Genomic DNA, 14,304 nt, shown 5'->3' with positions numbered 1-14,304 from the left:
ACTAGTTGTAAGGGGATGAGGAGTTAAACAAATACATATCCTTATGCATGGATACCCTGTTACACATCTACCTACAATAGCTTTTGGCTGTTTCTGGAAATTGAGAGGTTTCAGGAATAAAATTCAGGTCAGGATAAACAAATGAAAGACTAATACAATGAGAGCCACTGAAGCTTTTGAGGCAGAGGAGTGATGTGCTCAAATTTATGTTTCAAGAACAATACTCCAGGGCTTCCCTGGTTGCGCAGTGGTTAAGAATCCGCCTGCCAATGCAGGGGACACGGGTTCGAGCCCTGGTCCAGGAAGATCCCACACGCCTCAGAGCAACTAAGCCCGTGAGCCACAACTACTGAGCCCGTGTGCCACGACTACGGAAGCCCACGCACCTAGAGCCCATGCTCCACAACAAAAGAAGCCACCGCAATGAGAAGCCCGCGCGCCACAACGAAGAGTAAACCCCGCTCTCTGCAACTATAGAAAGCCTGTGCGCAGCAATGAAGACCCAACGCAGCCAAAAAAAAAAAAAAAATTAAAAATATTTTAAAAAATAAATTAAAAAAAATAAGAACAATACTCCAGCTGCAGTGGATGGACTGGAAGGGGTCAAAACTAGAGGCAGATCAGATTTTAAGGTGTCTGGGAATGAGCAGAAAGTAAAGTGGTGACAGGAGAAGCGTAGACAAATAAAACAGAAAGTTAATTCATAACACATGAAAATAGCCAACAAATATATTAAAAAGCCCAGCTACACGTAAAATCAAAGAAATGTAAATTAAAATGAGATAGCATTTATGATTATAAATAAAGACATCATAGGAGCTTTTTATGTCTATATTAAATAATGCCTACATGTTTTTATTAGGACTGAAAATGATTCAAATTTTGGAGGCCAAATTTAGCATTACATATCAAAATAGCTTAAAATGTAAATATTCTTTGACATCACAGTTCTACTTCATAAAATTTTTTTGATCTGTGATTTTGATTTTAATTCTTAAGCCTTATGATCACATAATGTACAAAATTTGTGCTGATGGTATATCTCCTCTATTTTAATCCTTCTAATGAGTTGGCAAAAGCACCATTACCAATCACACATATACAGTAGTTCTGCAGTTGTATGTGTTTTTGGATAGCTGTTTAAAAGACAATCCTGAACCATAACTTGGCCTGACTTAGTGAAGAATTCACAAGCAAAATTTGCTACTGTATCTTGTCATGCTGAATTTTAAAAACATCCGACCTTATAGATTATCTATACAAATGTGAGAAGTATTAAATACTCTTTATTTGGCATTATACCTAAACCAGACTAAAATGCCTGTCATTAAGTAAAAGGCAACATTTTAGATACAGAGAATTTTGATTAAATTGGCATAGTTAAGACCAAAAAGACAAAGTGGACATTGCCAGCTTATCGTTAGTCCTGGCCTTAACAGGCTAATGAACACAGCCTGAAGCACAGGTGAGTCTTACTCTGTTCAATGAGACAGTGAAGGGATCTTCTCAGTATTTAAATATATTAATACCACCAGTTATATAAATCTAAATGTAAACACAGTCTCCTATGGGTTTTGAGATGGCATTCACCACCTCTGTGCAAAGCTGAACATTATTTAATCAAGTCCAATCATATCTTTTTTTAAATAAATTTATTTATTTATTTTTGCATTGGGTCTTCGTTGCTGCATGAGGGCTTTCTCTCTAGTTGCGGTGAGCGGGGGCTACTCTTCATTGCAGTGCGCGGGCTTCTCATTGTGGTGGCTTCCCTTGTTGCGGAGCACGGGCTCTAGGCACGTGGGCTTCAGTAGTTGTGGCTCACGGGCTCTACAGCGCAGGCTCAGTAGTTGTGGTGCACGGGCTTAGTTGCTCCATGGCATGTGGGATCTTCCCAGACCAGGGATCAAACCCTTGTCCCCTGCATTGGCAGGTGGATTCCTAACCACTGTGCCACCAGGGAAGTCCCCCAATCATATCTATAGAAGGGGAAAATAGTGATGGCACTTGCTGAACTGGAATTACTATCAAAATTCATAAAGCTGATCATACTCATTTATCCACATGCCAATCTTAATTTAAGTCATGACTGTCCAACAGAAATATCCTATCAGCCATTCATGATCTGAATTCTGGTGTATGAGATCAATTTAAATATGGTACACATAAAAAAGTCATGAGCTATTTCTGTTTTGTAGTAAATAAGGCAGTGGCCAAATATTACTCACTAGTAGCTTTTTTTGAGATAAGCTATCAAGTCTGTCCTTTCTGCCTTTTTCATACCAGCAAATATCATTTTTGTTCCAGGGATGTCCTTCTTGGGATTCTCCAAATACTCCATTCAATATCTCCTCTCCCCAGGTGATGCCTTTTGTTCTTGTTGACTTCTGTGTAAGAGAATCCAGGGACCTGACCTGTTTTTCACCCAAGTAGACGATGGAAATTTGGCCCAGTCTTGTGCTTGGCTCTCCATTCCACGGTATGGCACTGGGAACATTTCAGAACAAAATCTTCTTGCCCTTCTCAACATCAGCTATTTTAAAATATGTTTTTTCATCACACGCTACACAGAGGTTCCCACTTGCAAACCAGACGTCCCGTTCTCTAAGTACTTCATAAATTTTTTACTAAAGAAGTAACTAAGACATATGCAAAGATACAACTATAAGAGCACTCAACACACTGTATGTAACCTAGTTGTCTAACAATGGGGACTGAGCTAAGTAATGTGTCATACATCAAAAGATGAAACACTATAAGGTCACTGAAAATCAGGTTATAAAAAAATATCCAATGCCAGGGGAAAGTTCGTGATGTGTTACGTTTCAAACATAGGGTAAAATGCAGTACATACGACATGACCTTATGTTTGTGAGGTATATATATATATATATATATATATATATATATACACACACACTCCCAAATGTTAACAGTGGCTGGAAGGTTAAGGATGAGATAAAAATGACATTGACATATATGTAAGTGTTTGTGTCTGTGTGTGTGTCTGTGTTTCTGTATTTAAGCAAAACACAACATTAGCTATCTCTCAAGGTTCTGATCTCTATTAGGGATAATATGTAATAAGTGCCATTTGTAAGGGGGAAGGAATAACTCTCCCAGTTAAAATTTCATTTTAACTGAAGTCTTGGTTCTTAATACATTACAATGAATAATTGTGGGGAAGAATTTCAGACCCTATGAGAGACCAGTGAGAAAGATATTTAGGTTGCATAGATGATTCTCAAGCCATACCACATAGTTAGCCATCTATTCTTCCTACCACATAGGCTATACATGAGCCCATGAAAAGAAGATTTAGATATAGAGAGTTGGGAATCATCGACAGCTAAATGGTAACCGAAGCCCTAGGTGCTACAAGTCTGCAACAGGGAGAATGTGTACTGAGAAAAGAGAATAGCTTAAGACAGAATCACAAAGAACAACAGCATAAAGGAATAGGTCAAGGAATAGTTGCTCACAAAGGCAAATGAAACCAGACAGGTAGGAAGAAAACCAGGAGTGTTCTCAAGCTAAGGGCAGAGAAATTTCAAGTAACAATGGTCAGTAGGGACAAATGCTACTGAGAGACCAAGTAAGATGAAACAGTAAGATAAAACAAAGGAATGTCTATTATAATTTAGCAACAAGGTATTCATTTGGTAACCTTGGAAAGAATACTTTCAATAGTGTGGTAGTGGCACAAGACATTTCAGAGACTTGAAAGTGAGTGGACATGATTACATACAGTGGTTTAAATACATGTTTTATCTGTGCTCTCATGAAATCCCACTGAAATGACAAAGAAAAAAAATCATAAACCCACAAAGAGAATGGAAAAAGAGATGCAAGTAAGATATTGTCAACAAATGTCTGGAAACTAGAAAGGGATGGATGAGTGGTAACCAACAACAGAGCAGAGAAAGCTGAATTGGGAAGCCAAAAACATGAAGCTGATTTATTGCCACAGACAGTTGAAAGCTTGCATGAGGAACAGCAAGACCACTAGACCCACCCAACCACAGACCACCCCTCTCTCATCCTGACGCCATACTAAAAGCAGTCTTAAAACCCTTTCCCTGCTTGGCTCCTAGAATAATGGCAGCCAGACTTGTACCCTTCATCCCCCTCCAGAAGCAGGAGATTGGTGGATTCCTTCCACGGGTAACTGACCCAAGAGAAAACACCTACAGACGGGTCCACTCAATAAAAATCTGGCATTCCGGACTTCCCTGGTGGTGCAGTGGTTGAGAATCCGCCTGCCAATGCAGGGGACACAGGTTCCATCTCTGGTCCGGGAAGATCCCACATGCCGCGCAGCAACTAAGCCCGTGGCCACAACTACTGAGCCTGCGCTCTAGAGCCCGTGAGACACAACTACTGAGCCTGCGTGCCACAGTTACTGAAGCCGGCACGCCTAGAGCCCGTGCTCTGCAACAAGAGAAGCCACCGCAATGAGAAGCACGGGCACCGCAAGGAAGAGTAGCCCCCGCTTGCCTCAACTAGAGAAAGCCCGCGCACAGCAACAAAGATCCAATGCAGCCAAAAATAAAAATAAATAAATTAAAAATCTAGCATTCCGCCTTATAATCCTATAGCAAAGTTCACCAAGCAACAAACTGTTCCCACCCCCTCAGATCTTCCAGTCACCTTTTAATCTTAAATTCAAACAGGCAGTGAAAAGCTCCCCAAACATTTAGGGAAAGACAGAAACTAACAGAGAAAAGGAACGTGGAGGAAACCAACACAATGCAGTTTAGAAGAAAACTTTTTTAGTGATCATTAATATCATCAGGAAGATAAATAGTTTGTATTCATAAAGCAAGGACAGAGTGCTAAAAAAGAAGCAAAGATCAAGAAAGAGCTCTTATAAATAAAAATATAAATACTTAAATTAAAATTGTAATAGAAGGATTGGATGAAAAATTAAGGAAACATGTTAGATCAAGAAGATAAAGTCATGGAAAGTAGGAGATAAAAGATGTCTTAAAATTAGAGGGAAAATCAAGGGTGTCCAAAATCTGGCTAATTAGAGTCCCAGAAAGAGAGAAGAGAGAAGGGGAGGAAGTCCTTAGCAAATAATAAAAGACTGTTTCCCAGAACTAAAAGTCAGTAGTTTTTAGATTGGAAAGACTCACTTAGTGCCCAAGAAAAATGAATAATAAAAGACCCACACCAAAGCACATCTTGGTGAAATTTCAGAAAAAAGTAGATTAAAGATAAGACCTTCAAAGCTTCAGATTTTAAAATATAGGTCACATTCAAAAGATCAGGAATCAAAATAGCAGTGGAAGTTAGGAGACAATAGAGCCATGCCTTCAAAATTATAAGGAAAATTTATTTCCAACCTATCAAATTAGAAAATAAATTTAAAATATTATTTAAACAAAAAATTCTCAAAATTTTATTTACCTTGTACTCTTTCTTAGGAAGCTGTGGGAAAATTTGTTCCAGCAAAAATTAAGGGAATAAAATGGTACATGAAGGGGAAATCAGGTGGAACCCGATGGAGCCCCTAATCAAGAACACAGAGCTGTGAATCCAAGGAGACTAAGTTGGTTGGAGTTCACAGGGCAGAATACTAGAGAGGAGAAAGCTGCACAGAGAGAATTCTGGGACCTTCAGAGGGTTTGCCTCTAGTATTCAATAAAATACTGATCAACACATGCATATAAGGAAACTGCCCAATGCTAGAGAAAGAGTCACCCAAAAAGATTAGAGGGAACAAACCCTAATGCTCACACAGGGCCAGGAATAGTGTATGTTCCCACCAGCCAGACCAGAAAATCTCATGATTCATGGGGGACTTGGTAGCGTACTCAGAAGGGTCTTGCCTCAGGAGTGGGGAAAAATTTCCCCTGGACTAAACACTGCTTTGATCACACCTAACAAATCTTAAAAGCAAGACCTGAAAGGAACAAGCTGTTTTCAAGTAACTTAACCGTGTCCCAGAACAAAGTTTAGGAATACTTATAGGAATACAAAAATATATAGTGCCCAATAAGATAAAATTCACAATGTCTGGCATCCGATAAAAAATAACCAGACATGCAAAGAAGCAAGAAAATAAAGCCCATAATAAGGAGAAAAAAGCAACTAGTTGAAACTGACCCAGATATTAGAATTAGACATTAAAGCAATTATTATAACTGTATTCCATATGTTCAAAAAGCTAGAGAACCCTGCTACCTTCCTGCTCATGCTCAGCAAATGACTTTGCCTCCTATTTTACAAAGAGAGGGGTAGATATGAAATGATAAGTTCCTCAATTTCTCATACCAAACTGCTGGGCATACTGACATCCACATCCATTACTTCTGTCTTCCTTCTGGTTAAATGGAAGAGATGTCCCTTCATTTGTGCTTTGGCCACATACTTTCTTTTTTCCACAGCTTCAGTTTTGCCCCATCTCTAGCTGACCTGCATCCACTTTTTTTTTAAAATTTATTTATTTTTGGCTGTGTTGGGTCTCCGTTGCTGCGCGGGCTTTCTCTAGTTGTGGCGTGCAGGGACTACTCTTCGTTGCAGTGCGTGGGCTTCTCATTGCAGTGGCTTCTCTTGCTGTGGAGCACTGGCTCTAGGCGTGCGGACTTCAGTAGCTGTGGCACACAAGCTCAGTAGTTGTGGCACACGGGCTTAGTTGCTCCACAGCATGTGGGATCTTCCCGGGACTAGGGATCGAACCCTTGTCCCCTGCATTGGCAGGCAGATTCTTAATCACTGCATCATCAGGGAAGTCCGACCTACATCCACTTTTAAACTCACTCACATCTCTCCTATCTAAAAAAATAATACCCACAACTTTCCTCTACCTCATAGTCATTCTAGCTACTGCCATATCTCTCTCCTTCTCTTCACAGCAAACTTCTTGAAAGAATTTTCATTTCTTCACCTCTAATTTACTCTTCTTAAACATTTGAAAGTTATTTATATTAACGTAATACTTGTACCTAATTAAATAGTCAAATGTTGCTAATAGTTGTACTGCAAGAAGTAGCAATCTCCTCTCATCCCCATTTTCTGCTCTCCAATAATAATAGTATTGAGCATTTACTTTGTGTTGGGCATTATTCTAAGCCTTTATAAGTACTAACTCATTTAACCCTCACAAAAACTTTATGAGATAGACACTATTATCATTCCCATTTTGCAAATGAGAGAATGAGAATGAAGCTCAGAGAGGTCATATGACTTCCCTAAGAGCAGCCAACTAGTTTAGGGTCAGAGGCAGGATTCAGATCTAGGGAGTCTAGTGTTATAGGCTAGACTTAAGAAGCACATGCACCTATCTATGTGGCCAGAAGTTTCTCTGCTCCTACACCATCACCAACATAGAAAGCTCCAGCCCTGAGTGGGCAGCAGAGAGCCATGGCATCACTAGGGCACATGGTTGGCTGTGCATTAGAACTGGTAGGCTACAGAGACAGAGAGAAGGGTGCCAGAAATCCACAGGGCAATCTACCACACTGAGGCTTAGTAACTAGCCAGCTGGCAAAATCTTCAGGTGGCAGCTGCTACATATTGATGCATGCCTGAACAGAATTAAGTGACGTTAAGCTGGCCCCTTTTCATAAGAGGAGGCATGCTGAAAGAACATAAGGAACTCACCTCTCAGCAATATTTTTTGCAGACTGGAGAAACCGTGCCTGGTCATTTTCTTTCAGGATATGCTCAGCTTGGTTGATGAGGACTGTTGAGCGTTCAAGACACTGGCGGCAATTAGCAACCTGCTGTGCCAACTTTCTCAGTTTCATAACCTTAAAGAATTAGCAAAAGAAAAATAAGATAACATACCTAGTGGTTAATTAAAACAACATGAAGGAGATCTGCTGCAGTGATTCTAAAAATAAGACCTATTTACATCCCATGGTCCCTGTACTAAGCACTCACCTTGTCACCCTACCCACCATGTCTGTTTTGTCAACCCCTCCTACCACCTACGGCCCGCTTACTTACCCTGCAACACAGTCATATGCTCCAGGTTGCCTACCTCCTCTTTTTATTGATCACATTAATTATTTTTATTATAAAAGCAATGCGTGGTCATTACAGAAAATTTAGAAAATAAAAAGTATAAAAAGAAACCCTGCCACCCAGAGATCACCATTGTTGACACTTTATTGTCACATACATGTTTAATAAAAAGCACCTCCTTTTTCTTTATGAGTATCTACATTTCTATGTATATATTTCTCTAAGCATCTTTAAGCATACCTATGTGTTCACAGATCTGTGTTCTCAGACACTTCAGTTCCTGTGTTAGTTGGAACCACCCAGCATGGCACAAAGTAATGGTTATCACTCCAGGCTCTCATAACTTCTCACACTGTACACACAGCATGAGCTCATAATCACTACACTGACCAGCAGAGCAGCAAGCGTAAAACCATAGAGCTGCATAGAAGCTCACACCTGAGCTTCTTGACCACGATTCTTCAGTTCCCATGCTAAACGCCTGCAAGTCTTCTCTCTCTCTCCTTCATCTTTTATCTCTAATCAGTCGATGATTCCCATCAGTTCCTTGCTAGCAATGCCTGCTATGCTCTTCCCTTCTGTTTGTGCTACCACTTCCCTGGTTAGGCCTTCATCAACTCATGCCAAGAATCATTCCATAAGCCTCATAACATGCTTGCCTGACTTCAGTATCATCCCATTCTGATCTACCCTGCACACTTCTGCCGTATCTATCCGTCTTCTCCCTTCCTAAGAAACTAGAATGATTTCCTAATGCCTTTCAGATTAAGCCCAAAGTCCTTACAATGGCAGTCATGATCCTTCTGTAATTCTGGCCCACATTTCTACCATTACTTTTTTTTTCTTTTTGTATTGACTTATACCATACACACAGCAAAGCACCCAAATCTGAAGTGTACAACTCCATGATTTTTCGCACATACACACACCCATGTAACTACCAACCAGGTCATGATATAGAACGTTTCAAACACCCCAGAACGGCCATCATTTTGACTGAATTCATAGCACTAGGCCAAATATTGCTTCTTCTTTGCCCATCTCCCTAAAACCTCATTTCTTCTTGCTTTCATGATCCAAGTTCAAACTGGAAATATCGGGATGAAGCTTGGACATTTGTAAAGTCAACTCGGCCTTGGCCTCACTGAACTGCTGTGCTTTACCTTTGTCTCTTTGATTTTGACAGCAATCATTTGCTTCCTCTGCTGGATGATCTCTACCAATTCGTCACATTCTTCCATAAGTTTTGCCTCATGCATAGCAGTATTCACCTGCCAAGAAAGTCCAGAGTGTTACACGGTGATTTCTGCCTTTGTCCCCTGCTGGCTCTCAAAGGTTCGGACTGATAGCTAAACATGCATAACTTCTTCCATACCTCCCTCATAAGATCCACTCCTAGAAGAAGGGTAGAGATGATGATATTAATGATGCAAGGGCATTGAAGCACCACAGATAGGAAGCTCTCCGGCCTCTGGTAGATCATGATGGTTAATGGAGGCTGGGCAGAAGGACAGATGAGATGGGGGCATATTATTCCCACTGTGAAATTCCCTTTACTCCAACACCCTGTCCTCTTACTGTTCTTTTGGAAAGAGGGTAAGGAGATTTAAGTACATCAGGGAAAGAGAATCCCTCTCCACAACAAAAGTGTTTTCAGTTTTCCTTGTTCCTTTCTAAAATATAGAAAATGTTTCCATTTTAAAATATATGAATGCATAGCTATATCTTCACATTAAATATATGATTGTGTAGATATATTTTCACATAGTTGTCATCATGTCTTAGTAGATATTTCTCACTTTGGGCTGTCCAGTATCTGAATACCTTTCCTACTTGGGGATACTGGCTATATCAAAATATCTTTACTGCCAAGTCAGGGTAGGGGGTGAAAAAAAAGCCACCATTCTTCATTGTCTTCCCATGTACTGACTTCTCCTTCTGCCCATCTCTATTACTGTTGACATTAGATGATATGAAGTCCCCAGCTGGGCTAAAATGAGAGCAGAGGATCTTTGGGCTGCCTAAGTGTAAAAGGAAAGGAAGGGGAAAGGAACTTACATCTTTTAAGCATTTAATGTGTCAATTACTTTATATCGATAGATAAATTATTTCATATAATTATCAGAACCACTTATAATACAGGAGCTATTCTTATTTCCATTTCACAGATGTGAAAACTGAGGCTAAGAGAATTTCAGCAACTTGCTCAAGATTGCACAGCTGGGACGTGGTGAGACCAGTATTCAAACCAAGACGTGTCAAGGGAAACCCCTGGGCTGGCGAGGTGGGCGGACAAGGTTCAGTTCCATTTCAGCAGCAGTCACACAGGGAAGCACAATCATTCCAAGAGTCTATTCAAGGATCACTCGAGTAGAGCTCTAAAAAGCCGAGGAATAGACAATGGGTTACTTGAGAGCATCAAAACTCAAGTGGCCAGATGTGCTCCATTAGCAAGGTAGGGCTGCATTTCCAATTGATAGCCCTCTTCAAAGGGCTCCTTTACATACTCCCAAGCCCAGCAAAATACCTGTCGCTGGACCCTGCTGCCTCCTCTCTCACCCTCTAAGGTCCCTGTTGGCCAATTTTCTGTTTCTTACCTAACTGAAATAAAATATGCTTGCCGAATTTCAACCTTGTTTTGTTTTATTTCCACTTTCCAGGGGGCAAATGCCACAATGAGAGCTTCCATTTGTCCTGAAGGAACAGTCCCACTCAGGCCATTCTAGTTTTTTTTCTCAGACTCCTCTCTCTCTCCCTAAGTTGGATCTACCTTTCCAAGGCAGATAATATCACCCTCTCAAAGAACTTCCACTCATGTGAGAATAAGAGATTCATCTAGTGCTCCCTGGATCTGTGCTTAGACTATTTGGAGACTTAGTTCCCATTTATAGTTTCCTTTTGAGGCTGCTGATGGTATAGTACACAGTGGTATGGTGCCTTGTTTCTTATAATTCAGCCTTTGGACTAACCTTGACATAACACTCACTATATGCCAGGCACTGCCCTAATCAGTTTATATACTAGCTCTCTCAATCATCAAAACAACCCTATGAAGGAGGTACCATTAGCCCCATTTTACAGATGAGGAAACCTGAGCACAGAGAGACTAAGTGACTTGCTCAAGGCCACATGCCTAGTAAGTGGCAGAGATGGGATTTGAACCCAGGGAGTCCAACTTTAAGAGTCCACACCTTTAACCATCACACTGAACTGCCTCTCCAGTCTAGTGTAACAGAATCCTGTCTTCAGTTCCTGACAATCATTACCTCTTCTGCACCATCCATCTTTATTTTGTCATCCCATTCTGTTTAGTCTTTTCAGACTACTTGTTGTTCCCCTAGAAGGCCATGCACATCCATGTCTTGTGCCTTTGCTCAAGACTCTCCTTTCACTTGGAAAGTCACTTCATTATTTGTTTGTTGAACAAAGTTCTACTTATCTTTCCAAGCCCAGCTCAAAGATTGTCACTTCTGAAACTTGTTCTCACCTGCTTGGATACAATTGGTTCCCTATTTCTATTCCCATAGCACTTTACATATAATTGTATTATACCTTTTACTACGTTACAGGAATTTATTAGTTTGTCTTCCCTGATCAAACATGAGTTCCGGAGGCCAGGGGCTGTGTCGTATTTGACGATATCTCCAGCATAGTGACTGGCATGTGGTCGGTGTTCAGTAAATATTTGTTGCACTGAATTGAATGGGGGGCAGTATCTCACTGCTTGCCAGACATGTCCACTTGGTTACTCAAGTTACCCTAAACTCAGTACGTCTAAAAACAAACTCATCACCCTCCCTCTAAATCCAGCTTCCACCTCTGATTTCCTCTTTTTGGTTATTTCTACTATCATTATTGCACTTGCTCAGGTTCAGTTACCTACTTCTCCCTCATCCCCCACATAAGTTCACAGCAGTCCTGCCAGAGTCCTACCCTCCTTTTCTTTTCAATCTCACTAAAGTTCTTCTGGTAATACAATGAGGCTCTGGGCCAAGGAAACAATAAATTGAAGCCCTTATCATCTTTTTGGACTATTATTGTAAAAGCCTCATTAATTCATCCCCCTACCTCTAGAATCTTTCCTTTGTAACCGCCCCCCATAATCCACCCTACACCCTGAAACCAGGGAAAATCATCACCATCTTCATCATCAACCATGTATTAATCATCTCTTGTGTACGATGCATTATGCTCAGGCCCTGCCCTCAATAAATGTGCAGTCCAAAGGGTGATAGGGGCTTCAGCTTATTGGTTCCTTGGCCAATTTTATAGGGGAAAGCCTCACACATATAAAGCAAACAAGTCAAGTTAGCATAAGTGAAATATCAATGAGTGGTGAAGGCTATAATCTACAGAAATTGAAGGGAAAGATCACTCTCAGTGGGGAAGTGGAGAAAAGATGCTTGAATGAAGTGGGACTTGAATTGAGCCTTGGAGATGGATAGGACTCAGATTTAAAAGGTGAGAAGGAGGGAAATTTGGAGCCAAGCTAATGAGATTGAACCTTACTTTTTAGACAATATGGTATCTTTGAAAATTTGGGAGTGGGGCAGAGGGTAAGATGGTGGGAGATTGACCATAATTAAATTTTTTACGAAGATGAACTGGGATGAATGTGATTGGGGGTAATAGTAAGCATGGGGACAATTTAGGAGGCTATTGTGATGTGAACAGGGCCTAGCCAAGGAGGGTAACAGGAACTGAAAGGAAAGGTCAAGTATGAGACGCACCCCCTTGCTTGAAAATCTTCAATTAGACAGCAAGCTCCTTGAGCAAAGGTTTTATGACACTTTGTTTCTCCCACTGTAACAGACAGAATGCCTTAAACATAACAAACACTTAAGAAACATTTACTGATGGATTTAGCAAAGTGAAAAATCAAAATAGGAATGGCAAACATTAGAAAATATAGTAAATGCATTTTGTAGAGAAAATGTAGGTTGAAGTGAGGGAGCTTGGGTGGGGTTTGGACAGTTGCATCAGGCAAGATAAAACAGCCAGATGCAACTAGTAGAGCAGAAAGTTGGCTGAAGAGGCAAAATCCCAAACTAAAGGTAAAGCAGTGACATTAAAATCTTTCCATGTCAAGAAGCAGCCCAAAAGAGCAGGGTCCTTAAGTGTTTTCTGAACAGGAAATACTCCAGGGAAAATCTGTCTTCATGATGTGAATAAAACATCTCAAATTGCTTGGAAGGCACTTAAAAGCCCTGGTATTTTCCTTGTTTGCAGTTTTCTTTGAAAATACAGTGAGGTATTTCACTTGCTTATTAACCCTCAGTTGAAAACAACTGGGGTTATCTTTTTTTTTTTTTTTAAACATCTTTATTGGAGTATAATTGCTTTACAATGGTGTGTTAGTTTCTGCTTTATAACAAAGTGAATCAGGGGTTATCTTGATAAGCATTCTTGGTCGGTTGATCTGTTGGTTGGTTCATTGGTTAGTTAGTTGGTGGTTTGTGGAAGACTCAAGATTTTTCTTTGAAGTTTGTTCTTTGGTTTAGATTAGTGGGTTTGACTAAATGGCTTTATGTCTGTGGAAAAATCTATCCTCCCTGAAAATACCATTAGAATAATCTTGGCAACCTACTTGTGTAAAGGAAGGGCAGTTTCTGATGTTTAAGACTGAGTCTCAGCACCAGTCTTCCAAGGCCTAAGCACTAGGGAACATGGGCCTTCCTGTTAAGCCTCCAGATCTTTTCTGCTCTGTGCTCTCTTCTTTCCTCCCAAAGGCAGCAAGAATTTGACTCGCATGTTTCTTTCCAACTGCCCACCCTACTCTATTTCCTGTAGTTCTTTCCTACCTCCCAGCCCAAAGATTAAACCCAGAGTCAGACCTAGTCTTCCCCAATTTCCATCCTTCCCTGACACAAAGACACACATTCCCTATTTGAAGGATTTTCTTGCTGGTCACTACAAGGAAATCAATACATAGGGGTTCACAAAAGCCACAAGTTGCCAAGGTTTAAGAGACTGCAAAAAGTTATTTTGGTCATTGTTCCTGTTCCCTATTGAAATGTAAATGGACTAACCTTTTACCCTTCCCTTCTTTTAGAGAGCTTATTTCGTAGTTTCTTGGGAGATCTCCCACACACTCATTCTATAGGTCTTTTATCTCTGGGTTTTAAGTTCATCAGCCTTCCCTCCAGCCCACCCCCAGGGGAAACTTCACCACTCATACCCTCCCCTCAGCTCAGTCACGTCCATCAGTCCTGCAGAGCACCGCACTGGAGTTCAGGAGGAACTCAGATTTCATGTTCAGGTGGAACAATATGTATGAAATAGTGGATGAGCCCTCTACCCAGACTCAAGTGCAATTTATTTACATGGTAATAG

At 40.6% G+C, this 14,304-nt stretch overlaps 1 protein-coding gene and 1 pseudogene across 11 annotated transcripts in view; both read right to left on the bottom strand.

The window, feature by feature from the left end:
- Positions 1-14,304, bottom strand: part of MID2 (midline 2) — a 99,586-nt gene that overhangs the window by 16,142 nt on the left and 69,140 nt on the right. For 8 of the 10 annotated variants that reach the window (XM_082447562.1, XM_082447564.1, XM_082447560.1 and 5 more), the window contains 3 exons: positions 9,347-9,469; positions 9,135-9,242; positions 7,606-7,754 (listed from right to left, as the gene is read on the bottom strand). In XM_082447562.1, coding sequence (XP_082303688.1) covers positions 7,606-7,754; positions 9,135-9,242; positions 9,347-9,469 — 380 coding nt within the window. The remainder of the gene's footprint in view (positions 1-7,605; positions 7,755-9,134; positions 9,243-9,346; positions 9,470-14,304) is intronic. The other 2 variants (XM_082447566.1, XM_082447558.1) reach the window with 1 other exon arrangement.
- LOC309652738 (cytochrome c pseudogene) lies at positions 1,426-6,309 on the bottom strand (annotated as a pseudogene). The gene is made up of 2 exons: positions 6,294-6,309; positions 1,426-2,530 (listed from the first exon to the last, which is right to left on the bottom strand). The product of its transcript is annotated as a cytochrome c pseudogene (transcript).

Source organism: Balaenoptera physalus, assembly GCF_965194825.1.
Source record: "Balaenoptera physalus genome assembly, chromosome: X".
NCBI classification, from domain to species: domain Eukaryota; kingdom Metazoa; phylum Chordata; class Mammalia; order Artiodactyla; family Balaenopteridae; genus Balaenoptera; species Balaenoptera physalus.
Note: the sequence above shows the minus strand (reverse complement) of the source record. Positions and strands in the feature narration are given on the sequence as shown.